Genomic DNA, 27,786 nt, shown 5'->3' on the forward strand with positions numbered 1-27,786 from the left:
CGATTTCCACATGCGCTGCCTCTGACTCATCCTTGGTATCACCTGGCAGGACAAAGTTCCAAACAACACAGTCCTGGAACAAGCTGGAATTCCCAGCGTGTGTACACTGCTGAAACAGAGATGCCTGCGTTGGCTTGGTCATGTCGTGAGAATGGATGATGACCGGATCCCAAAGGATCTCCTCTATGGAGAACTCTTGCAGGGAAAGCGCCCTATGGGTAGACCACAGCTACACTACAAGGATATCTGCAAGAGGGATCTGAAAGTCTTAGGAATGAGCCTCAACAGATGGGAAGCCTTGGCCTTTGAGTGTTCTGCTTGGAGGCAGGCTATGCAGCATGGCCTTTCCTAGTTTGAAGAGACACTTTGCCAACAGACTGAGGCAAAGAAGGAAGGCCCATAGCCAGGGAGACAGACCAGGGACACACTATACTTGCTCCCTTTGTGGAAGGGATTGTCACTCCCGAATGGCCTTTTCAGCCACACTAGATGCTGTGCCAGAACCACTATTCAGAGCGTGATACCACAGTCTTTTGAGACTGAAGGTCGCCAACAACATGACAGTGCTTTCCAGCTCTGGCATAGCGGTGCCAATGGAACATGTGCTGCATCCTGCAGTTGGGTGACACTCACGGAGGCCTCCTCAAAATAAGGGAATGTTTGTTTCCTTACCTCAGAGCTGCATTGCCCTTATGTCAGTGCTGGAAAGCACTGACATAAGGGGTTAGGATTGCGCCCGAAGTAGCATTTCCTGCCTTAAAAGATCTTGAACTCAAAAATACATTTTTTGAAAAATGAAAATTGAATAAGCTTGTTACCAGATTGAGGGCCAAAGCCTGTTGAGCCCAGTGCCGGCGGTACACTTGTACCATTGGGTGTTGTAAAAGTGCTGTAAGGCTCTTTACTACCAACACTATAGACACAACGCTGGTGCTGAGGCGGTGCGAGTTGGCACTGAGCCTCAACACCAATAAGACATGCTTCAGGAGCAGCCGACAGTAAGTATCTCTGCTGGGTGGTGGAGCAGCTTTCCTGGGGAGAGAGTGGGCAGGGGAAAGGTGGGGAGAGGGCAGAACTGGGCAGGGGAGGGCGACCCAAGGGGAGGTTCAGGTCCGGGAGTGGGGTGAGGATGGCATCAGATTCTGTGGCCATATCCTATGCCCCCTCCCAATCCTTGGTTCTGTGCCAGCAAAATAGCTTTATCTGTGGAAAAGAGCCATTGGAGTTTTCCCTGTGGTAATGGAGACTCCAGCAGCTGCCCCAGGCCCACAGGATACAGTGGTAGCCATTTCAGCGCCACAGCTCCTCTGGAGACCAGGGCAGCATAGGACTGAGTTGTAAATGATTTGTGCTGAGGTTGTATGCGGCATACTTAGGGCTCCAGATCTGTCTGTTCTTATCTAACGTAGAACTGGGGCTATCAATTTGAATTCCATGTTTTGCAATTAATTCCGTGTTTTGCCCATGGGAGTAGAGTAGCATGTGTTTGAAATGGCACTTAACTGTGCTGTTAGGTGTGGGTTCCCCTTGTGAGTGACAAGCTGGTAGGGTTTGGTTTGAAACATGCTATGCACTGAAGCCTGTCTTAATCCTCTTTGAAAAGCTATCACAGCTGTCCGGACAAATGTTGCCAACTTAAGCGATACAGCAATGTGGAAGATCAAGAGGGCTCGTTTTGCCCGGAACCGACAGAAGAGTGTGCGCTCTTTGAGGGACAGTGTGAAGGGTCCAGTGGAGTCCAAGAGGGCGCTTTCTCTTCCAGAAACATTAACAACCAAAATCCGTTGAGTAGTTTTTGTTTTATTTTTTTTAATTTGTACTCTGTTTTACAACTGCTTTAAGAGTGTAGATTATTCACCTCTTAAATATACAGTATTTGAATAGGTTTTAGTTTTTTAACACTGGTACAAATATTAACCCAGACTGATTTAAGACACTGATTTTCTCCCAAGCAAAGTAGTGATAGATTAATTCTATATACTTGTTTTAATGTTAGATCAACATGCTCTGCAGCATTTTTCTAACTGTTTTATAGCAACCTATGCATATTGTAGTAAACATAATTGTAGCTTATGTACAATATATTCTTATTACACTATATTTTGTTTACACTATATACATTTATTACACTATATACATTTTGTTACTTTATGTTCCTGTAGTCCTGGAGGTTATCTGAGAGTGCATTACTCCTCCCACTTGGCTTGGAGGAGGGGCTATGTTAATGACTTTGCGCTTGGTCCCTTTCAATGGAACTTCTGCCAGTCCAGTTCTTCCTGCTTAAAACAGCTTAAAACTCTCTTTTTTGCTCTGCTGGCAGCAGGAATCAGCATCAGTCTACCTGACAGTTTATCTGAGTGTGATGAACTATTATTTATTTATTTATTTGTTACATTTATATGCTGCCCTTCTCAATAGACTTATGTATTCTACGCTTCAATTTGCTAGCATAATTTGATTCTCTGCCATAATTACTAGACAACCGCAAATGATGGATCAATAAGCTACAACCATATGTGTATTGAACTGCTCAGGCTTTCCTCATAATAATAAGACAATAATTAAAACTCTTGAGGCAGTGGAGGCTGATGAATCCCAAAAGTGAGGGTGCTTCAAGTCTCCTGACGTGATGCTAAGCTCCCACCAGAACTTCTCTCAGCACCATCTACCCAAAGTTTCTCCTACCAGCTCCATCCTAAGCCCCTCCTATCCAACATGAGAGCTATGTTCAGAGGCAGTGTGCATCTAAATAGCAGGTGCTGTGGACAAAGAACAGGAGAGCTCTTTATTTATTGATTTGGTCTGTATTCTGCCTTTCTTCACAAAGAGCACTCAAGGCGGCTTACAATAACATTACAAAATATACAATTGGACACTAGTATCTGCAGTTCGGCATCCACGGATTTACATTAACAGGCCTTTTCATTTTCTAGCTGCAAGACTGACCAGGCAGGAACAGTCTGCTCCATCACTTGGTGGAACACCAGAACAAATGCAAGGTAATTTATGCGGTGAGATGCCGGTTGCAAGACATGATGGAAAGATTTTTGCAAGTATTCAGGCATTAAGAGTGTGAGAAGAAAGTTCCCTTGATTCCTTATAACAGCAGGACTTAAGTTACAATGTTTTAGTGTACAAAATACCTTTTGTTACTTAAGCATAGAACCCTTTCTGTTCTATGCCCCCATGGGAAACATAGTTCCCAGCATGTATAGATGCTTCTGGGAGTGTGTGTGGTAGTCCTCTGGAATACTGGGAATCAAGGGAACACATTTCCCATGGTTTCTAATGCATGAACTAGCAGAGGCCCTACTAGGATGACTATGGTAAGTCCACCATATGGTAAGTCAACTGCTGCCACATCCAGATAAATTTGGGAAAGTGAGGAGTGGGAGCTTGGAACTCCTAAAACAGTTCTGTTTTGGGTCACATCCCTTCTTCTGTTGTCTCTTTTCTGAAGTAAATTCCAAATTTTCTAATTTTCTAAAGTAAAATCTAAATTCCTAATACTCCCTAGCATGGAATTTGTCTTTTTTAAGAGCTACAAAGGGAGTACAGAGCAGAGCATAACAGAACAGGCACCCGGGGCTTTTGAGGAAGGCATTTTCAGAATACTGCACAGCGCAGCGATTGTTCAACCTTTTCCATCATGTGGCACACTGACTAGGCACTGAAATTGTGAAGACACACCATCAGTTTTTTGACAATTGACAAGGCACACCATGCTGTTGGTAGGGGGCTCACATCCTCCAATGGCTCTCCTAATAAATGACCCTCCCCCAAACTCCCATAGAAGACCTTTTTAAGACCATTTGCAGCACACCAGTGTGCCATGGCACAGTAGTTGGCATAGTGGCAAATGAATGTAATAAAAATTTGGTTTTAAGCGACCTTCCCATATGCTTATGTTGATTGTTATGCTATGGCTTTTAGATAAAAGGATTATGGGAATAATCATTGTGTGAATCAGTTCAGGAATTACCATTCATGATACTCCTGTTTGATATAGTGATCCACAAGAGCCTCTGATGGTTGGACTTTAATTATGCAGCAAATCATTCCATTAATATTTACACATAACACAATGGCATTATAATCTTTGCAGGCACATATTTCACACATCCCTCATCAGCACCAAATCTTATTTATAGAGGTAACAGCTAGATTTTGTTTTACTGAAACAAACGTGTAGTCCAAATAAAGAAACAGATGGATCAGCTTATAAAACAAGAGTGCATGATCAGATTTTCAGCTTTTAAGAGTTTATACAACCTCGCTGGATGAAAACTCCTTTTTATGCTGCTTTGGTTGTCCTGCAAGTATGTTAAATGAGAGTTCAAGGTTTGGCTATCTGTATTTGGAGAGAATCAAGTACTGCTGGGCTTGGTCTCATAAGATGTGTGTATCTGTCCACTGTGAATATAAGCTGTCTTTGCATTTCTGTGCAGCTGCTTTGGATATAAACATCTTGGGAAACTGGCCAAGCCTTTAAAAAGGATCCATGCGCCTTCCTCTTGGCTGTCCCATTTGTCACCTGTGGATTACGCAATCAGTTCTTTTCTGTGCCTCTAGGACAACCTTCACCGGAGAATGATAACACTATAAAGGACCTCCTTCCAGAGGATGCTGGCATTGATCACCAGACTGTCCACCAACTTATTACCGTGCTGATGAAGTTTATGGCAAAGGATGAGAGTAGTGCGGAGTCAGACATCAGCAGCGCGAAAGCTTTCAACACAGTCAAGCGCCACTTATATGTCTTGCTGGGTTATGATCAGCAGGAAGGATGTTTCATGATTGCTCCTCAAAAGATGCGTATTTCAACATGTTTTAATGCCTTTATTGCAGGAATTGCCCAAGTAAGTTGGCTTCATATTCTCTTGAATCCAATGCTGTCTCTGTTTGGTGCATGCTCTCCAATTATCCAGCCTAGCAATATAGGAAGCCTCTCTTTTCTATGAGGAAAATCATTACTAAGTGCATTCAGTGTTTTTGCAGATGGTAATATCCTCAATTCAAGCAACAAGGATAGAAATTCTTATAGAGTGCTATCTGTTGTCTATTCATTTCACTGCAAATCCCATTGAAATGAATTGAAGCCATGCAGTGCTAGCGCTTGGTTGGTTGTATGCCTAACCTCAGGGGCCATCTAGATGAGACTGCAGGAGATATGAGGTCAGGGCTACAATCCTATTCATACTTTCCTGGGAGTAAGCCCCATTGAACACAATGGGACTTACTTTTGTGAAGACTCACTTAGGATTGGGCTGTGAATTTCCAAACCTCATTTCTCGGCATGGGTCCATGTGAAGCTGCACCAGCAATTCTGCTCACGCAGGTCTGAGTTGACCCATCTGTGCTATGGAGGGATGTTCCCAAATAAGGGAACATTTTTTCTGCCTCCCCCCTCCCAGGTGCAGCATGAGCCATTTGGGCACAGTTGCATGGGTGGGAGGGGGAAACCATAAGATTAGGCTGTAAGAGTATTCATGTGGAAATACTCCATATTAGAGTAGGGGTGGGGAATCTGAGTGGGCACATATTGCTGAGTCAGTGGGTGGTAAATAGCTGGGAATGGTATGTAAGCTGTTTTGAAGTCAGACATTCAGGTATGATATTAGACTTCTCTACATTTGAGATCACGTTACCCTGGGGAACTACTAGGTAAATGTGTGAACTGACTCCCTTGAAAAGCATTATATTTAAGAGGAAGTGACTGTCTGACTTGTATTTTAATGGGCAGTTCACATACACAAGTCATCACGTGTCCTTGCAGTCATCAAGCAATATACAGTAGTTGCATATGTGGGCCACCAAAAGCTGTTGGCCGAAGAGCAGAGTAGAAAAGAAATATTTACTTTCCTTTGGCAGAGTTAGCCAGGATTGCTGCAATATCTACAGAAAGTTAGCCCTGGCTCATTTCCACCAAAATTAATGGCGCAATTTAGTTACAACTAACCTGTTTCATGGACTTCAGTGATGCTTAGTTGTGGCAACTTTCTTCGGCTACAACCCACACGCTTTCAACTTTTCATGGTTGATGTTGTTACATTTATTTTTAGTTTAATTCTTAATATTTTATTAATAACATTTTAACTTTAAATTTAAGGTGAAATGCTGGGGGGTGGGAGTCACTTGATTGTGCCTGTCATAAGGTGGATGACAATTTCCTAAAAGCACTGCTCTCTGGGTGCCAGAGAGCTGCCAAGAGGGGAGGTCAGAGAGTGGCAGAGAGGGTGCCTACATGCAAAGCAGAACATGCGGGAGAGGGGCCAGAGACTGGATCAGTCTCTTAGTGTTCAATTGGCATTTCTTCAGGAAACTCTAGTTTCTGAAAGAAGTCCCTTTTGCATGTCAATTTTCCTACTGCATTTGCAAGGACATTTCCTAGCAGCAAAAACTGGAATACTGTGTATGTTGAATATCCTTGGGATGCTAGCCCACCAGAGGGTGGTATTGGACAGCTCTGCTTGAAAGAGACTGAAACCGTGATTTGCTTAGATAGCGTTTGACACACTGTACTGTGTTAGACTCTACCAAAACGGATTAACCATTAGGCTGTGTAAATCCATCGGGGAGCAGCTTAATCTGTCAGCTTGTTTCCTAAAAGAGTCTCCCATCTTGTCCCAGGCACTGGTTTCCTTTTAAATTTTCTTCTCTGATTAAGGTGGTGGTACTTCTTTAAAAATTAGGGAGCAGAAGCTTTGTTCCAAGCAACATACCAATAGTATGGTATTCTAGTTTAAGAATACTAATAGCTGGACTATCATGCAGGAGCATATATTTGTGTGTACCAGTGGTGGGCAAATGTTTTGGCAGGAGGGCCACATCATCTCCCTGACACTGTTTCGGGGGCAGGAAAAAAGAATTAATTCACATTTCAAATTTGAATAAATTTACATAAATGAATACATGAGAGATGAAAATTATACGAATGAATGATTTTTACTGAACTTATTTATAATTCACAAGAGAACTATAATACAGGCATGTAGAACAACATGAGAACTACGAACTGTTTGCCTCACATCTCTTGCACAATGAAAAAATACAGACCAAGCCAGACCAAGTCAGAAGCACATGGAGGCATAAGTTTAAGTTGTTCAGAGGCAGTGGGGGAGGGGAAAGGTTAAAATAATGCCCAGGGAAAAGCAGAAAACACATGGAGACTATAAAAGGCCTTGCTCTAACTTGGCCTGCAGCTCGTGTCTGACGGTTGTGACTGGCAGTCATGGGCCAGTGTGGGCTCCAACAGTCTCCAATGGGCCAGAGGCTCATTGGAGACTGGGGGCTCCCTGCATGGTGAATTGGAGGACCCTGAGGGCTGCAAATGGCCCCTGGGCTGCGGTTTGCCCACCCCTGGTGTGTACTATGGAAGAATGCAAACATTTGATGGAGTGGAGAGAGCTAAGAAAACAGGTTTCGCATGGATTTGATTACATTTGTGCGCAGATGCTGAGATGGGGTAGAAGACCATGTGATTTTCTAAACTTTCTGGTACCAGCATTTAGGATATCTTATTTAAAGTGGACTGGGCTTATACATTTAAGCTGTGATGTGCACATTGTTCTTGAGATTGGAGCAATGGGTCCCTTAGGTTGGAGCATTTCCATCCATCCATCCATCCATCCATCCATTCATTCATTCATTCATTCACTTACTTACTTACTACATTTGTATCCCGCCTTTCTCCCAGAAGGGACCCAAGGCAGCTTACAACAATAAATAAAAGAATACAAAAAAATAAACACAATTAAAACAAGTTAAAAACACTTCATCAAAAATGTTACATGTTTCCTTTGTGTTCTGCATCCTCTGGGTTTGCCTCTTTTGCTCTGTTCCTTTGTGATTTCCAAGATGTCCTGTCATTAGCAAATCGATGTGTTATATCTCATGAAATATAAATGCTAAAAGACCCAATTTTTTTTTTTGCAAGTGTTCTAAATCCCAGTGTAATGTTCATTTCAGGTGATGGACTATAATATTAACCTGGGGAAACACCTCCTTCCTTTAGTGGTCCAAGTGCTGAAGTACTGCACATGCCCTCAGCTCAGGCACTACTTCCAGCAGCCTCCCCGCTGCTCTCTCTGGTCCTTGAAGCCTCATATTCGACAGATGTGGCTGAAAGCCTTGCTTGTCATCCTTTATAAGGTAAGTATAAGGCCTTGCTCATGTGAGCCTTTCCCACAGCAACTGGCATTAATTCAAGAGAGTACGGTGGAAAACAACCACCGCAGAGTAATCCAGAGTACAGTTGATGTCACATGATTGCAGTCCAGAGCAATTTTTCCTTGGGTTGTCAAATCGTTGAAGGATTTTGGCCTATTCATGAGCTCCCTCTATCATCAGAACCTCAATATAGGTACTTTTCAGTGATAGATTATCACTTAACATACACAAGATACCAGTTATTATTAAAAGGAACATGTTCTCTATTCCAGTAGCTTAACACATTTAAAATGCCCTCAACCATGGCTATATTAACCCATTGTCGGGCCCCTAGGCTTTCAGGTGTTTCAGGCCCCTTCTGGCACTTCAGTCTTTCTCCCCACTACAGCTAACAGCTTTACCCTGCTACAGTAGGTTCTAGACCACAATACATAGCCCTATATCCATTTTGAGGGTCTCCTGATGAATTCTGTTCATAATTTTTAAAAAAATATATACACATATTACTACGGTGCAAAGTGCCTTTAACCACTGGAACCCTAGAGTGCAGGTAACAGTGCCTCAGCAATTAAAAAAAAATGATGGGCCCCTACAGGGAACCCTAGGCTTCAGCCTAGTCAGCTTTATGAATAATACAGCCCTGCCCTGAACTAATGACACAAATCCCCGTAACAGTCTACCCCACTGATAATGTAGCAGTTTGAACCAATTCATGCCTGTAACTCTAGCACAGGAGTGGGTAAACTTTCAATTTTAGGGATCCTGGACCTTTAACAATTGTGTAGGAGAGAGAATTTCAGCAGCCTGTCACCTGTGAGATGACAAACTGCAGCTGCTGAAATTCCCTCTTCTGTACAATTGTTAAAGGTCCAGGAACCCTAAAGTTGAAAGTTTGCCCACCTCCGCTCTAGCACATCATCTTTCCTCAGCTCCTAATGCATTCCACCCATGGGCAAGCCTAGGATTCAGTAGAACTACAGGCATGTGTCACTTAACAACGGACCACATATACAATAATAATAATATCCATGTTGGCAACCTTCAGTCTCAAAAGACTATGGTATCGCGCTCTGAAAGGTGGTTCTGGAACAGCGTCTAGTGTGGCTGAAAAGGCCAATTCGGGAGTGACAATCCCTTCCACACTGGGAGCAAGTGCAGTCTGTCCCTGATCTGTCTCCCTGGCTATGGGCCTTCCTTCTTTGCCTCTTAGCCTCAGACTGTTGGCCAAGTGTCTCTTCAAACTGGGAAAGGCCATGCTGCACAGCCTGCCTCCAAGCGGGCCGCTCAGAGGCCAGGGTTTCCCACCTGTTGAGGTCCACTCCTAAGGCCTACAGATCCCTCTTGCAGATGTCCTTGTATCGCAGCTGTGGTCTACCTGTAGGGCGCTTTCCTTGCACGAGTTCTCCATAGAGGAGATCCTTTGGGATCCGGCCATCATCCATTCTCACGACATGACTGAGCCAACGCAGGAGTCTCTGTTTCAGCTGCATGCTACATGCTACTTGTTTCAGCAAGTGCATACATGCTAGGGATTCCAGCTCATTCCAGGACTGTGTTGTTTGGAACTTTGTCCTGCCAGGTGATGCCGAGAATGCGTCGGAGACAGCGAATAATAATAATAATAATAATAATAATAATAATAATAATAATAATGGTATTTATATACCACCTTTCTAGTCATCAGATTACTCCTCTGACTTTATTCAAGGCAGTTCACATAGGCAGGCTATCTCTAAACCCCCGAAGGGATTTTTACAGCAACAGAAAGGTTCTATCTTTCAAGAACCGCACAACATTTCAGATGGATCTTTCATAGACTGGTATCACTTCTGGTCTCCAGTTGCCTCCCACGCTGGCTGACAAGCAGCTCCTTCATGTCTCACTTGAAGGGCAATCAAGACACTTCTTCGCTCACACCAAAGAGCAGATGGAATAACTCAGCTCAGCTTGTCAGCTGATTCAAGGTCTCGCCATTCAAGGAGCTGCCTCAAACTGGCAACCTTCAGATGATCTTCAGGCTGATGGAGGCTCTACCCCCTAGACCATACATCCTGCCCCATATACAATGGTGGTCAAAGCACAACAAAGAGGCTCTTAATGAGGCAGTCAGGTTTCTCGTAGCCTACAGCAGAGTGTCTGTTCACACACTAAAGGGCGCAATCCTAACCAACTTTCTAGTGTTGATAGCTGTCTCAATGTGGCATGCACTGCAAGCTGCAGTGGGGAGGCAGTCAAGGGGGCCTCTTCAAGGTAAGGGCATGTTTGTTACTTTATTGTATTGCAGCTGTATTGCGGCTAGGTCAGTGCTGAAAATTTGGTTAGGATTGCACCCAAAGAGGCAATCAGTCTCCAGTAGCCTGTGCAGTCAGCGAGAGTCTGGCAGGGAGTGTCTGTTTACACAACAAAGGCACTAGATTTGGCTGAATGTTTGCTTAATGACCTGATCGCATAACAACAGGGATAGGAGAAAGTTAAGTGACGCATACCTGTATTTATTTATTACTGTATTTATATACCACCATTCTCATGCCGCCTTTCACATAGATTCAAGGCGGTTTACAAAGGCAGGCTGTCATAAACCCCATTTTTCATTGGGATTTTTTACAAGTATTGTTCCATGAGAGAGACTCATAGAACCTTCCATTTCTCCTAGAACCCTTCATTTTTTGTCCTCTACAACTGGCTGGTGCATGCTAAAGCCTCAGAAATTCCTGTGCTGGGCCCCAGGGTGGAGAGGGAAAGCTGGGATTTACGGCATAAATGTACCTTCCACTGAAGTAATGACTTGTACATTTTCGTCATGTGTAGCTGAGGAGGGAGGAAAGAGCGCTGCACTGTTGGATCTCTTCCATACCTATACCATACCATGCACTGTTGGATCTCTTCCATACCATACCATACCATGCAGGTATGGTGCATACCTGCAGAAGGATAAATTGTGCCTTAAGTTTTTAATTAACAGTATTTAGAACTGCTTTTAGTTGATAAACTCCTGGGAACATCTTCATTTATTACTGTTAACATCAGGCACAAAAATGAATAAGGGAGCAGGAATAAGGAATGTAGGTCTACTTGTGAATATAAGTCTTAAGGGAATACAGCCATAAAGTACAAAAAATAGAATGAAATGGTTCAGGTCTGTTCTGGATTTTTAAAATATGAACTCTCTTTCCTTTTTCTTTTGACAGTATCCTTATAGAGACTGTGATACCAGCAAAGTCATGTTGCATCTCATTCATATTACAGTCAATACACTAAATGCACAGTATCACAGCTGCAAGCCTCATGCCTCGGCTGGCCCGTTATACAGCGACAACAGCAACATAAGCAGATACAGTGAAAAAGAAAAAGGTACTAGATGTGAACACAAACTTGTTGAGACACTGTGGATGGCATTGATTAGGAAAGAATGCATTCTGGAATGTTTGATCTGATTTGGAGTGACCACCTGGTATCTCCTGGGTTAATTCACTGAGCAATTCTCTCCTGACCCCCAACATCTCTATCAAATTTTAATCGGAGCGTGATGAAAGATTTTGCCCATAGCTTCGTTTGCAAGGAGAATGAACTTTGTTTTCAGAAGTTTTCAAAGGTAGAGAGATTCCGCACTGTAATGTTGTAATTTTTATTACAACATTTTTATACATCTTTTAGTTTTTTACAAGCTTGATTCCTTGGTGACTTGCTCTTTTATTCTGTCTTTTAATCTGACTACTGTTTTTATGGCCTCTGTAATGTGTTTTTAAATGTTTTTATCTGCTATGTATTAATGTTTTTAAAATCTGTTTTTTTTAATATGTTGTTAGCCGCCCTGGGTCCCGTTAGGGAGAAGGGCGGGATAAAAATAAAGTTTTTTTATTATTATTATTATTATTATTATTATTATTATTATTATTATTATTATTATTATTATTATAGGTGGGGAATAATAATAATAATAATAATAATAATAATAATAATAATAATAATAATAATAATAATAATCCTCTTTTGATTTTGCGTGGAATACTTTGGCCTGACCATTTGTGATGGAGCCATGTTATAACTTACCCTTCTGCTGCCCTCTCTTCCCACCTGAGAGAATGGAGTCTAGGATGGCCACTGAGAATAAAGAAGTTGGAGTGGCTTCTTGGCATAGAACAAAGTTTTTTTGTCATTCTGAAAAATTTTTGTATGGAGCAGAAACTGCTTATCCGTGCTGCTAAAGAGCTATTCTTTCTTCAGTGTGAAACCAGTGTAGTTAAGTCCAGAGGAAAGACTCGTTTTGGAGACCTCAAGTGTTTTGCAGTCATTTTTGTTTTTTACAGTAATGCATCTGCAAGATCCAGAAACGTCTCCCTTTCAGGTGAGAAAACAGCCTGCAGGGCAAGTTTTAAATGCTGCTTCCTCCATCATTTTTGAGATCTCTGTGGCTGCGTTAAGGAAAAAAACCCAATAAATTTCAGAAGACATTCCACATGCCTCCTGTATCACATTCATATCTGTCAAATGTTGGAGGGTATGGTTTTCTTGGAAAGGATTTGCCCTCTTCTGCAGTTGCTCAGAGAACACTATTTTCAAACAGCCAGAATGTTTTATGTCCTGTGATTTCTTAGAACGAATGGATGATTAACAAGGTCATGACTATAGTCATGGCATTGCATACTACAACTTCTTGGATGAAGGCCATGGTGGAACTCCCTGTGGTATATTAGGCTTCATTTCCATACTTTCTCAGGAGTAGGCCCCATTGAACGCAATAGAGCTTATTTATGCATAGGATTGAGCTATTAAAGTATTGGCTCCCTTTTCACATTAGCATTTGACTTTTTCATTATTCATTTATATTCAGAGGTCACTTTCTTCCAATTTTTTTTCCAGTTAACTTGTGGGATAGTGGAACAGAATAGTTTTCCAAAACAGGAAATGGGGCCATGAGAACTGGATGAAACAGAAGGTTTATTTTATTTTATGTGGAAGTGACCTCTAAATAAGACATTATGTGGGGGTGGCCACCTGTTAGGGAAGTTGTATTAGTTGCCTGCCTAGGGAACATAAGAGCATAAGAACAGCCCCACTGGATCAGGCCATAGGCCCATCTAGTTCCGCTTCCTGTATCTCACAGTGGACCACCAAGGAGCAGGCACTAAATAATCTTTAATGTTCCTTTTAATCCAAGCACACTATGATTTTACTACCTTAAGTCAAGAGACATAAAACAAAAATGTTTTCAGTTGTTCATTAAGGCTGCAATCCTAACCACATTTTCCTGAGAGTAAGCCCCATTGGACAAAATAGGACTTACTTCTGAGTAGACCTGGTTAGGATTGTGCCTTAAATGTATAAATGTTTACTGCCAATGAGAAGCTGAACTATTTTTGATGCTCCGAGTCATTACCCGTATTGTATTTTTATTGGGAGGTTTGCTCTATATTTTTAATAAACCACCTGAGATGTTCATTAGAATGTCTGAAAGGGCTAAAGAAACAAATAAATGCCATTGGGCTTTGTGTTAAAAAAGAAAATTGTCTTATACAGCCATTTTATGTATTAAGAACATAAGAAAATAAGAAAAGCCCTGATGGATCTGGTCAAAGACCCATCTTGTCCAGTATCCATGAAAATTTCAGTGATGAGAATGGGGACAATAGGTCCATATGGTTTTTGAGTGCTTAATAAGCATGAGTTTAAAGCAAGATAAATAACAAATAAGTCTTAGTATTTTATTGTATAAAGTTGAATTTGACCATTGTTTCACTCTTCACCCTACAAACTGAAGTGAATTTAATTCATCATTAGTTCACAATATTTTCTGAAGAGTTTTGGAGACTTGCCTTTTACAGAATACCTCAAGCTGGTCTGGTGTCACTTTTAATCAAATCTACAGAAGACTTGCCTGAGAGGCTGTCCTAGGAGGATGAAGAAGAAAATGAGTAAAAATAGGTTCAGCTTTTTTTCTTGTCTCATCTGTCTTTTGCCTGCATTGATACCTTTTCTGCTTTGCTGCTTTTGTGATGGCCTTGAAGAAAAGTAGAATAAAAGATGGACAGTCACCAGCTGAATTCCTGCATCCTAGACAAATCATTTTTAGATGATTTTTAGAACTGGGTTTTCAGATATCAAGTGTCCCCTACCCTGAGGAGACCTCCAGCAGCCAAAACACCCCTGCGGGATGTAACGAAAGCCATGCTAGCACTATTGCATCACCAAGTGGGGAGTAGGATAGGATTGGGCCATATGAAAAAGACATTATTTCTTATACTTCAGCATACTGATCTGGGAGACATATTTTTGTGTATTACTCCTCAGATACAGGTTTTGCCAACCTTGTGTGAATATTTGACATTTATGAAAAAATTGAAGATGAATACTTTTGGGCTTAGAATTGTGGATCAATCTGTGTATTGCATTTGCTGAGTAATAACACTGAAATTTTCTCTTTTAAGCAGAGGAAGACAGTGTCTTTGATGAATCTGATATTCACGATACACCCACTGGAACAGGCAATAAAGAATCTCAGACCTTTTTTGCAAGGCTGAAAAGAATTGGGGGCAGCAAAATAGTGAAATACCAGCCAGTTGAGATGAATGCTCAGAGAAGTAAGACATTTTAAAATCGGAGAATTCTTAAATGTGCTCAGATGTTTTTATGCTAGATAATCCCCCCCTTTGGTTACAATGAAAACATTTAATGAACCAGATTTGTATGTCAAGTACTGCATCATACCTGCAGGACATTGTTACTTTGATCCAAGGAACTACACACCTGGCACAATGAGGGCTGCAGCATATTCCAGTGTTGTTTGGATGTGGTTGTGTACATTTGAATTTTTGGATAATTTCTCATTTTGAGAAAATGGCCTCAGTGGGGCTGACTTTTAGGCTGGCCTTGTGACAGTAATTAAGTAAACAGGTCCCAGGGCATGGTCTGAAGGCATATGATGCAGCCGTCTTGCTGAATCTATGTGGGACAAGAGCAGTGGTTCTCAGACATTTCTGCCCCATGACCCACCTTCAGCATGGAACTTGGCAACCTGGATGTTTTGGTGAGGATGTAATAACACAAAGAGCCTACCACCAGAGTTTCTGCATGGTGGTCTTTGGTTCATTCCCGGTCTTGACTCATTGTGTTCTCACTGACAAGTGTGTTTTCAACAGTAAGAACATGACACAACAAGGCCTGGAGCAAACCAAAGATCACCACACACAGGCTATAAATGTAATAAAGAAATCCAGTAAATATAAACTTGATGAACCAGACTCACTGAGGGCCCAATCCTGAACAGTGCGCGCTCGCTTACTGTTGCAAACGTACCATAAGGCATGTTTGTGGGCCCTACTGCCGGGCGAACTCCAGTGGTAGCCCAGCGCTGACTGGCACTGGGCTACCACTGGGTGGCCGCTGGAGCTCTGCTGCTTATCAGTTGTGCGGACTGCTGAGCAGCGGAGAGGTAAGTGGAGGTGTGGGGAGAGGAGGGGGAGGCTGGCGGAGGGTGGGGAGAGGGCGCGGAGGAGGCATTCCGGGGAGGGGGGAGGCGGGGAAAGGGTGGGGAGGAGACATGCCTGGGGAGGGAGTGGGGAGGGAGCAGGCGGGACCAGTAGAGCTTTGTTTTGCTTCACCAGGTCCAGAGCCTCCATGTTGGGCTCACTGTTCGACACAAAGGTTCTTGATTCACCGCCGAGCTTTGGGTTGGCAGTGAATCGAGTAGCCCCATTGCGGGGCTACCCTCTTTACCCGGGGAAGGGGACAAAACTCCCCTTCTCCTGAGGAGCCGGTGGCGGCTGCCTGGAGTGTGCAGGATGTGGCTGCAGCCATTTTCGGCACCGCTGCAGCCCCTGGCAGCTCAGAATTGGGCTGTAAGCCACGAACTTAGTTGCCTTGTTGTTCTTAGTTTCATCACTTCATATACAGTATCATGAAATTGACCCAAAGATGTTTTTTGTCGGGCCATTTGAGACATTTTTGTGTCACGCAGTGCTACCATATTCTTTCAATGTAACGATGAAATTAAAAGCAGTATTATTTATGTCTAAAATGCAAGTAGTTTTTTTTGGTGACAATGCAAAAACTATTATTATGCAAGAAATTATGTACAGATTGAAATGGTACTAGCTTTTTTTTTGCTTCAACCAGGTGAAATAGAACTGGCTGAATATAGAGAAACGGGCATATTGCAAGACAGCATCCTGCACTGTGTGAGAGAAGAAAGCATTCGGAAAAAGAAACTGCGCTCTCTAAAACAAAAGTCTCTTGACATAGGAAATGCAGACTCCCTGTTGTTTACATTAGATGAGCACCGTCGGAAGTCGTGCATAGACCGCTGCGACTTAGAGAAGCCTCCCGCCACTTCTGCTTACGCGACACCAAGGCAGAATGATTATGGACGCCCTAGACAAAATTCTTCTACCAGGACTGAAGATGCAGACACAGGGGGAAAGGAGAATCCATCTGCCATCCCAGAAAAAATCCCAACAAGAAGGAAACCTGTTATCCCCGAAGTCAGGTTAAATTGCATGGAGCCGTTTGAACTAAAAGTGGATTCCCCAGTTAAATGTTCCCCTCCAAAGGAAGACTTAGATCTTATTGACCTGTCCTCAGATTCAACATCAGGGCCTGAAAAGCAGTCAGTTGTTTCCAATTCAGATAGCGACTCATTGGTTTTTGAGCCTCTCCCTCCTCTCAGGATAGTGGAAAGCGATGAAGAGGAAACCTACATCACGAGCCAGCTGAATGATAGTGTCTCTGGCAAGATGGCTCCCTCATCTCCTTCAAGTCCCACCAGTGTTTCTATGATCAGCCTCAGCATAACTCCTCTTGTGCAGTTCAGCATTGAAGATTGCTCCAAAGACTTAACCCCTTCTGAAGCAAGCCATATTGTATCATTTGCACAAGAGGACACTGTTTTGGTGGCTCCCAAAGGTAAAAAAGATACTGATGAGTTGGCGAAGCCAAAAGAAGTTCAAGAAGTCTCCTGTGGCAGCCCACTGACACTCAAGCAAAAGCGAGATCTGCTACAGAAATCATTTGCTCTTCTGGAGATGTCCATTGATGATAACTCTGAGTTATGCATAGAGGAAATTAAGCCTGTTGGGCCCCTTCCCAGTTCAAGTGGGAAAACCGTTCTCATTAAGGTCCCTGAAGACTCTGAGAACCTGTCTGAAAGTGAGAAGCCTGACGCAAGCGCAGAATCTGACACGGAACAAAGTTTGGAGCAAAAACTGGAAGAAGAAGCTGAAGAGTCAGAATTTAAGATCCAAATTGTCCCTAGGCAGAGAAAGCAGAGAAAGATTGCTGTGAGTGCCATCCAGAGGGAATACCTTGATATTTCCTTCAACATCTTAGACAAGTTGGGAGAGCAGAAGGAAACAGGTGAGCTTCTGAGGCCAAAATCTTAACCAACTTCCCAGCACTGACATAGCTGTGCCAATGGGGCATGTGTTGCATTCTGCAGTTGAGAGGCAGTCATGGAGCCCTCTTCAAGGTAAGGGAATGTTTGTTCCCTTACCTCAGAGCTGCATTACCCTTACCTCTGTGCTGGATAGATGGCTAGGATTGCACCATGAAAGTGATGGTCTGTGTGGTGTGTTTTCTGTGCATCTGTGTGGTGGTTTTAGCAGAATTTCTTACATTGTTTTCCTACTTGTTGTCTTAAATTGTTCTCCCAAGTTTAAATGGTGATTGGGGCAAACTTGCAGTTGGAGGGGTTTGAAATATGAATGTTGCTGGTTCAAAAAACTTTATCCCATTTTGGGCCAGACCCATGTCCCTTTGAACTTAGGTCTGGCTCAAATTGGGTTTTGCTTCTGTTATTATAGTGGTGTCTTCCTCTTCCACCACGTGGGGTAACTCCTTGTCCAAAGGGATGATGTAAACCATCTCTCTCTCCCATAAGAGCCAGGGGCACTGGGCTTGAGCTACTATAGTTTGTTTATTTAACAATTTATTTAACCTAAAGAAGGTAGGAACAAGGGCAGGTAAATATGATTAAATGGAAATAGTGGGCTTTCTTTTTTCATCCTCTGTTATGGTCCAGGGTCTCTCTGATCTTTCACACTCTTGGTTCATTGGTAAAACACACACAGTGAGTCAGAAATGCATGTTCCCAGTTTATTCTTTTGTATCCTACTATCTCAAGGGTCTTCAGGCTCCAGGAGAGAGCAGGGTACAGTTGCTTGGTAAAACAGCCAAATGTTTGAGTACAAGTTCTTGCACATGTTCACCTGACTGGCCAAACACACCAAGCAAATGAGTCCCTAAGGCAAACTTCCCTCCAGTAGGTGTCATCACCCCTTCTAACAGCCAGTCCTCCAGCCAAAGGAAAGTTGAAATCCTTTGGGCTAACTCCCCAGCCCTTGCAATCCACATAGACATCCTGATGGGGTTACTGGCAATTGAAACAGGCAATTGCAAGCTCTGAGCTTCCCCCAAACTCCAGGGACTCAGGCCTCAAGGCACTGGTTTGCTTCACAACAGTAGATGGCCTAGGCTGAACTTAAATGAATCAGTTTTGTTGTACTCACACAGACACAGATCTGTAATAATAGGTTTATTAAAGAATAGAATTAAGGTTACCTATTACTGTGAGAAGCATTTAGGAATTTAAGAGAATAAATACAAAACACGTGTAATGCTAACACAATAAAGCTAAACTCCTAAGCTTACTTATCCCTAACGATCACCTCCTGAGCATAAGCAAAGGGTAGTTCTTCTACCTGTTGTACCATGGCTGACACAAACGGATGTCCATGATGGAATGGCAAAGAGCAACTCACTCCTCCCAACTGAAGATTCACAGCTACAAAGCATTCCCAATTAACAAGAGCTTGATGGCCAGTCTGTTATCATACCTCTCACCTGGCTCACCTCCAAGATAAGGTTCAAGATAAGGCCTTTTAGGCCTTCTAACTAGCTCTGTTCCCACCGCTGCTGCAAAATGGCTGTCATCTACAAGACTTAAGCCAGTGATTTTAACTTGTTCTTCACACTCATGTTCCTTCACCTCTAAGATGGGACCTGGGAATTACATCCCTTGCCTGTTGCAATTGCCAGTAATCCCATCAGGATCTCTATGTGGATGCCCTCTGGCCTACCTTTGGAAGTGGGCGGTGGGGTACTACAGTACCAGCCCACCTGGCAACTCAACAGGAAACCTGAATGGCTGAAACCAGATCCTCCCCAAAATTGACTTTTGAGGTAATCTGAGAGAAGTTTGCCCATCACTATGTTTAATAAATGGAATATAAATGTCATTTCTTGTCATAACCAAGACCTGATCATAACCGAGTGGTTTCTTTACTCAGTGTGTGGTTGGTCTGTGGAACTCCTTGCCACAGGATGTGGTGATGGCGTCTAGCCTGGACGCCATTAAAAGGGGATTGGACAAGTTTCTGGAGGAAAAATCCATTACGGGGTACAAGCCATGATGTACCTCCTGATTTTAGAAATTGGTTATGTCAGAATGCCAGATGCCAGGGAGGGCACCAGGATGAGGTCTCTTGTTATCTGGTGTGCTCCCTGGGGCATTTGGTGGGCCGCTGTGAGATACAGGAAGCTGGACTAGATGGGCCTATGGCCTGATCCAGTGGGGCTGTTCTTATGTTCTTATGAGTAATAACAGAGACCTGTCCTCTTGCTCTGGAAAACTCCCATCATGACTCTGTAGCCTGCTCTAGTTTTCCCTTGCTACAGACATATTTTACCTGTACTGTTACAGAAATATCTATGTCAGAAGTTGAACTGTCTTCTTTAGTGCCTATTACTGTGATGAGTAATAGAGAGTGGACAGAGAAATGCTCTTTTCCCTCTCACACAACACTAGAACCAGGGGGCATCCACTAAAATTGAGTTTTGGGAGAGTTAGGACACACAAAAGAAAATATTTTTTCACTCAGCATGTAGTTAATCTATGGAACTCCTTGCCACATGATGTGGTGATGACATCTGACCTAGATGCCTTTAAAAGGGGATTGGAGGAAATTTCTGGAGGAAAAATTCATTACGGGTTACAAGCCATGATGTGTATGTGCAACCTCCTGATTTTAGAAATGGCCTATGTCAGATGCAAGGGAGGGCACCAGGGTGCAGATCACTTGTTATCTGGTGTGCTCCCTGGGGCATTTGGTGGGCTGCTGTGAGATACAGGAAGCTGGACTAGATGGACTATGACCTGATCCAGTGGGGCTGTTCTTATGTTCTTAGTAATAGAGTTCCCACTGTAATACCCTCTCAGATGGCAAGTTGGGTTACCTACAGTGCCAGTACAAGAGTTTTAGAAATCACATTCAGGATTCTCATTTGCCTTTCTAGGGTTTAGACCCACCATAATCTTGGCCCACATCTCAGCATATCTCCTTAGCATCTTATCCCCCCCCCCCCATCTAGTGCATGGGGTTGTTCCATTATACAGGCTATGCTTTGTCTCATTCTCAACCTTCCATGATCAACTCTCTTCCAGCCAACTCTCACTCATCCAATCAACTGTCTCAACACTGGCCTAATCTGTAGGATCTTTGGGGTTCCCCTTCTGGCACCAGAAGAGGGTTCTGTTTTGCAGAGTACCGGCCAGCTTTTAATACTTTGACTTCTGCTGCCTGTTGTTGCATCATAAAACTCTCTCCTCCCTGAACTGCCCTGAAAACTTAGTTCTGTGTCAGCAGCAGGTAGAGAGAGAAAAGCAGAATCACGCCCTTGAGAACTAAGCAGTTTGTTGACTCCAAAGCAAAACGCATTAAACCCTCAGTGCAGAAAACCCATTTCCTTGGTTGAAAGGTGCCTGCTAGGTAGAGTGTGTGCTGAAGAAGTTGCCTTAATATACACTTTGCAAGTGTTTGTGTGTGTGTGAGAGGAAGGGGACACCCTTGGTGGGCAAAGCCTAGCTTGCCCCATGTCCTCTTTGACTAACCATTGAGAATCAAGGCTGCCCCTCACTGAATAGCCCCACCTCTGTATCTGCATGCACCCATTGGTTGCACTGAAATGTGAGAATATGTATATAGAGTACGATGGAAGGTTGGGAACTGACATATATAGAGTAGGTTCCCATGTTACGATGGGCTCACAACGTGATCAAATCACTTTACGATGGACTCTCCATGGCAAAACAAGCCTCACTGTACAATAGGTGATTCGCTGTATGATGAGCTTATGAATGCCTTCAGCAGAACTTCATGGGTGATAGATAAGCCAGCCAGCGACCACAAGCATTTTGTAGCGTGTCAGCCAATACCAGCGTGTCTGACATCATGGTTCTGTGTGGTTTGAGGAGAGGACTCAAAGAGAAATGCAAATATAGGAGCATTTCAGCTCTTGTGTGTGTTGAGGGAAGGATCAAAAGGGAGGGAAATGGAAACCTTTTAAGCAGCTCCTGCATGTTTAGCATGCAAGTTCAGCATCATGGCTCTGTGTGTTCGAGGGAGAGAGAAAGGTGAAGTAGCATTTTGGCTCCAGTACGAACATTTTTAAAACATAATAATGGCCCTTAAGGAGCACGGTAGATTCCTTAGCAGCATCTTGGCTCTGTGTGTATTAAGGGAAGGGTTTAGCTGAAGTGAAAGTCTTCGAGCTCTCAGTTTGTAGGACTGTTTTTAACATAACAGTGGCTCTCTAAGGAGCACAGAAGGCATCTTTTAAATCACTTTTTAGAAAGGGACATAGCTTTGTTCTGTGGCAGGCATTGAAGCCTTGGAGCAAATTGGAGCAAATTACCCCAAAACAATGCACTGTTGAATTCATATTATAATATTTTTGCAATACAATAGTGTTCCTGCAACAGATTACCATTATAAAGTGAGGGTCCACTGTATCAACATTGTAACAGATGATATCTGTGGAGGGAGGTTTTATATATTATCAGGGATTCCTGAGCAGGTGCATTATGCATCCCTTGCAACCCTTATGGGCTAAGAAAGGGATCAAGTAAATGGGTGCAGGCAGGTTTTGCACACAACACTGTGGCTTCTCTACGGGTGGTATTTTTGTTTTGTTTTCCTGGGAGTAGATGGCAATCATTCACTTTTATGGAAGGGAGTTGGAGGGGCACTCCTGAAGATTTTCCAGCAGGTGCATCCACAAATCTAATTTCAAAGTGATCTCAAAAATGCTTTTCTTCTCATGTGATCTTGCAAAGTGCTTCATTTTTTTCAGTACTGTCAATTGTGGCACCAGATGGCTAAGTGGCATATTGGGGAGAAAGGTTGAAAATATTAGAGAAAGAGAAAGGCTCATTGATTAACAGTTGTTTTCTGATTTCTGAAATAGAGAGCTTGAGTTAAAACATGGTTTCTCTTTGCAGATGCTTCAACAAAAGTACTTTCAACTCTGGAAATGCCAAGAGAATCATCTTCTGCTCCAACCCTTGAAGCAGGTGTACCAGAGACAAGTAGTCACTCTTCCATATCTGGTAAGTTTCCTCTAACTTGGAGAAGGGGAACTTGGCTACTGCATTTGTGCTTCATAGTAAGTTATTCACCAAAAAGCTAAGTGTGGAAGCACCAAAAACACATACTTCTTGTATCTTGCCATTTGACTCTAAGTTTTGGGGTTTATATACATTCACCTGGCACTATGGCCACGTTTAGGTATAGCACTTGACCCTAGTTCGGGTCAGCTAGAACTGGAAGTCTAAAAACAGAGAAGCTGAAACGATTGAAGTTTTCATAGCCACCAAAAACAATGTCTCATTGGAAACAAAGTTATTGACTAATTTTAAAAGTCATTGATGGAGGAAAAAAAAAAGAACATATTTAATCAGAAACATATGTGCAGTTCACATTTGAACTGGGCCTCGAATACTAGAGATTCCTTTCAACAAACCCCATAAAAACTCCAATATTTAAAATCAAAGTTGTCCTTGAGAAATCAGATACATAAATCTCAAGACCAAAACCAGTGCTGTGAGAAGGAGCAATAACCCTGAGGGAGGCTTCAATTTCCATTACAAAAGCCAACAAAGGAGTTCAAACCAGCCTATTTCCTGTATTTTGACAGTCATCGACACCCCAAGCAATATTGTCTGTTCTGAAATTTTAATTGCCTTTCTTTCATAGGGAAATTGTGTGTCTGATAAACTGATAAGACCTGCATTTTAAACTGTTGTACTGGAGAAAATGGAAATTATGTTCTTTCCTCATCCCAATTTGATGTGAAAGGCTGCCTCCATACAATACTTTTAAAAAGAACAGACAAGGACCCTACATCAAATGGAGCTGGAATTTGCATCTATTCCAGCAGCTCAGTCAAGCTGGATAATTGTGTTGTCAATGGATCAAACTAGCATTCTAAAAGTGCTCTGGAGTTTTGAAAGAAGAGATATGTCTTCTGTGCAGCAGAGGGCAACACTTTGTATTAAAACATCTGAAAATTGCTTCAGTGCGACATTCACCAACTGATAAAATTAAAAACATTGAACTGGTACTCCCACTTGCGTTGCTGAAATGCTCTCTCTTTCACTCAGGGAACAAACTCTTCCTAACTTAGGGAGCATTTTATATCTCTGCACTGTAATTTGGACCATGCTGCAGCAGGGAATAAATGCAGAGGGTTTTCAAAACCTGCAGTTGTTCTGAAGAATATTTAAATTCGACTTTGCACTCTAGAGAATCTTCTCAAGAACTTCACTTCCACCTTTTAATTATTTTGACAAATTTGATGGTCTCCTCACCAATACTTTGAAAAGTGGATCAATCAACATTGGTTCTTCATTTGGAAATTTAGGGCATATCAACATGGAAGCCCCTGTCCTTCCAAAAGTAGTATTAAATTAGTAATCCTATTGAGCTTCATGGCTGAGTAGGTGGAACCATGGCTAAACCAACTCTTCCCAGTCTTGACCTAACACTTCAGCCACTACATTGCGATGGCTGTCTTGTAGACCAAAGGCTTGGTAGTAGACCTTCTCTTACAGGTTGACTGTGCCTTATATGGCATCAGACCTTGTAGCCCAATATTGTCAATCCTGACTGGTGACATCTCTCCACCTTCCACTGTGGTTCTTTTGCTGGAAATACTTATGTTCTTATATACCATGGACTGATCTTAAGGACTTGCATATGCAGAGCATTCATTGCTAAGCTGCAGTCCAACCTCATGAATAGAGTCAGTTATGTTGATTAAAAAGTTGTGGGCTAGTAGCTAGTCTTTAATATGAGAAACGGTTGATGCCTGGACATTACAATATTATACGATCGCATGATTGTCTGAAGTTTCTCTTTAATTTCTAACTTACAGCTCAGTTCCGGCAGATGAAAAGGGGCTCTCTGGGTGCTTTGACCATGAACCAGCTAATGAAGAGGCAACTGGAACACCAATCTAGCGCTCCCCATAATATCAGCACTTGGGACACTGGTAAATACCTATATTTTACTCTTCTGTAGTTCTTATCCCATAGAGTCTTCAGTGGCTGGGTGCTGTGTTGTACTGGTGTTGTAAAATCTTCCACTGGAGTGGCTTCATAGGAGTTGGCATCCTTCAGTCTCGGAAGACTATGGTGTCATGCTCTGAATGGTGGTTCTGGAACAGAGTGTCCTCTCCAGTGCGCGAAGCCTGGGTAAAGTAGGTATGGAGGATAGGCTGTTACCCTTGCAGCAAATCCCCCCTCTCCACGTTGCTGAAATGGTCCAATGGAAAGGCAGAGGCCAATACGGTTGGTTCCAGCGGCGTCGCAGGAGTTGCCAGAACGTGACTGTGTTCAGCCATGAACTGCCTCAGGGACTCCAGCTCCGGATTTTGCCTCGAGGTTGACTCCTGAAGCCTTTTCCATAACTGGATGTAGCCACAAGGCAGTGGAGGTTTGGGGTCAGAGTTTTCCTTCTCTCAGATGAGCTGCCTTCCCAGGCTGACGAGTCCCATCGACCCGGTGGCTGTTTAGTCGCCTCTTACGACAAGTACAGCCAAACTGAGGGCCTATTCTTATCCCCAGCCCCCAGGGGAAAGTGGCTTCATACTAGTAGTGAAAAGATAATAATTTTGGTAAAAGCAGCCATTTTTGTTTTTAGTGGATGGCTTGGTTACATGTATCATTTACTTCAGATAGGAGTGCCATAGATGTCTTTGTGGCATGTAGCTTTCAACAGATGATGAACACGCTGTTGTAGCTTGGCAGAAGCATGATTCTCTAAAGTGGGGCCCTCTATGTGCATTCTTTGACTTAATGTCAAATGAAGCACTTGACGTGATGAATGAGATTGGCGAATAAGCTCTCCTTCGGGTTGCACAAAAACGGAATCACAACCATGCGTGGGAGGATTGATTCAGATCAGAGGAGGTTTTCTTTTTTCTTGCTTTTAAATATTTTCCCCTCATGCTGTTTCCCCAATGAAGATCAAAGGCAAGAGCAAAAGCTATGAGTACGCATGGAGAAAACATCAGCTTCTAAGGATCTTTGTAAGAAAAATGACACAGGGAAAGTACAAAATTTGCATTACCAGGTACAGTGGTCCTGATGCAAATTACCCCCTCTGCAACTCAATTTTTTTAAAAAACTTGCAAGAGATTTGTGGAGGTCCTGTGTCACATCTAGTTTGCCTTGTAGAACTTTGTCCTTGGAACTCAGCTAGGTGTGTCTGAAGGATTTTATTTTTCCAATTGTTACTATCTTGGAGAGGAAATTATTTTCACACCTCCTTCCTCATCTGGTTAAGCTTTATCATTGCCTTTAACTCCCCCCCCCCCCAACAGCAGAGGGTTACAAGCTGGGGAGGTTTGAGTAGAACTTGACACAATACAGCAGTGATTCCCAAACTTAACTCGGTCAGCCTCTTCTTCCCGGCTCAGCCAGGCACCGCCATTTTTAATCTCATGAGATCCAAGATGGTGGTGCTCAAATCTTGTGAGGTTTGGGCATTGCCATCTTGGATCTCACAAGATTTAATGAGATCCAAACTAGTTATGCCTGGGGGACCAGGTAGGAGGGTCCACTGGAAACAGTCCATGGCACCCCTGAGAATGTGCCACAATGCCCTCAGGCAGGGGTGTCCAAACATTTTGGCAGGAGGGCCACATCATCTCTCTGACATTGTGTTGGAGCCAGGAAAAGAAAGAATTAGTTTACATTTAAAATTTGAATAAATTTACATAAATGAATATATTCGAGATGGAACTTATATGAATGAATGAGGGTTTTGCAGTAGTTCAAGGCCTTTAAAAGGTTCACAGACGTGAAACAGCAAGTAGTGGAGGGAGCCCTCGTCCCACAGCTCAGGTGAGAAGTCAAACAGTCGTCCTCACACTGAGAGCAGTTGCATTGGGCCAGCATGGGCTCCGGCAAGTCTCTGAAGGGCCAGAGGCTCATTGGAGACTGGGGGCTTCCTGCAGGCCAGATTGGGAGCCCCCGAGGGCCACAAGTGGCTCCCGGGCTGGGGCTTGGGCACCCCTGCCCTAAGGCATTGAGATGCAAACTTTGGGAACCCCTGCTCTACAGAATGGGGCAGGATAGTTTGCTAGCTTAGGAAGAAGCTGTACACGTTTTTCAAGCCCTTCATCCTTGGCATTGCCTTGCCTCTGTAAAAAACAAAACATTCTGATATACAGTTTTTCAAGCAAATGAATAACAAATGTAGTGTGCCTCTGCTAACCAGTGCTTAAATGCCTGGCTCTGTGTGTCATTTCCCCTCCTCCCCTCTTGTGTAAAATTGTCAAGTATGTCGCACTCTGCTGATGATTCTACACTATAATAGATTCTGGCACATTACAGACACCAGATGTTTCATTGCAGTTATCTTCCAAAATCATGCATTATGGGGTTTCAGCAATGAAGCAGGAAGCGGTAGGAGAATTTCAGAGATGGGAAGCAAGGAGAAATTTCGTTCATCCGATTAGTTGATACACAAGGCTCAGAAATAGGTGTTTAATAAATCAGAAGCAGTTTGGTTTACTGTTGCTCTTGGCCACCCATGAATTTAAGGTCTGCATTGTTTTGCATAACTCCTCTTTAGGGATATGCAAGCCTTGGCAGCTCCCATTTGCAAATAATTCAGGTTTCCTGGGTTGTATTTTTTTCAAGTTCCTGCTGGTTACCTGGTTTGTTATGCTAGAGTCAAATACTTTTCTGCCACACCCTGATGCAAGCCGATTATGTCAACGGCATGTGCTAGGTTTCTACACTTGCTTCGCTTCCCAGTTTGGACCCTCAATATTTTTCCCTACAAACTCTACAGTTATTCTGGCATAATGGGCACTATAATAGATGAGCGCGTGGGGACATGGGAAAGGCGCAGTGCTCCCATGCATGCTGCAGGAGGTACATAGGTCTCATGGCCCTAGTGCACCTAAATGACCTCAATGGAGCATGGCAAATCAATCCTCTGTGCAGGCATGGTAAGCATAACAAAACGGGAAGGACAACAACATTCCCGTGTTGTCAGAATGCAATGGTGGACGAAGCAGGTGGCTGGGGGAGGGGCTTGGGCCCCAGGTGCCAGGCTGCAAGGTGTGTGTGCAAGAGGCAGGGAGCATATGGGGGGGGGACTGGAGTGGTTCCCCCCCTCTGCAATGCTCTAGGTATTTCCCAGGATCATTTCTGGGGGGGGGGTAGCTCTAATTGTTTAGAGGCTCTTTGGACTTGCACAAGATAAATAGTTGCCTTAGATCAAGGAGACCCATTTGTGGCTTATGGGAAGGTAAATAAAAAAGATTTGCTTACTC

The 27,786-nt window shown here is 43.1% G+C and overlaps 1 protein-coding gene across 3 annotated transcripts in view; it reads left to right on the plus strand.

The window, feature by feature from the left end:
* Positions 1 to 27,786, plus strand: part of UNC79 (unc-79 homolog, NALCN channel complex subunit) — a 149,043-nt gene that overhangs the window by 64,515 nt on the left and 56,742 nt on the right. Inside the window, exons 25-33 of one of the 3 annotated variants that reach the window (XM_066612201.1) lie at positions 1,604 to 1,783; positions 2,934 to 2,999; positions 4,573 to 4,859; positions 7,969 to 8,151; positions 11,358 to 11,520; positions 14,598 to 14,747; positions 16,282 to 17,517; positions 22,439 to 22,546; positions 24,373 to 24,489. In XM_066612201.1, coding sequence (XP_066468298.1) covers positions 1,604 to 1,783; positions 2,934 to 2,999; positions 4,573 to 4,859; positions 7,969 to 8,151; positions 11,358 to 11,520; positions 14,598 to 14,747; positions 16,282 to 17,517; positions 22,439 to 22,546; positions 24,373 to 24,489 — 2,490 coding nt within the window. The remainder of the gene's footprint in view (positions 1 to 1,603; positions 1,784 to 2,933; positions 3,000 to 4,572; positions 4,860 to 7,968; positions 8,152 to 11,357; positions 11,521 to 14,597; positions 14,748 to 16,281; positions 17,518 to 22,438; positions 22,547 to 24,372; positions 24,490 to 27,786) is intronic. The other 2 variants (XM_066612202.1, XM_066612203.1) reach the window with 2 other exon arrangements.

The sequence above is a fragment of the Tiliqua scincoides genome, chromosome 1 (assembly GCF_035046505.1).
Source record: "Tiliqua scincoides isolate rTilSci1 chromosome 1, rTilSci1.hap2, whole genome shotgun sequence".
In the NCBI taxonomy this organism is placed as follows: Eukaryota; Metazoa; Chordata; class Lepidosauria; order Squamata; family Scincidae; genus Tiliqua; species Tiliqua scincoides.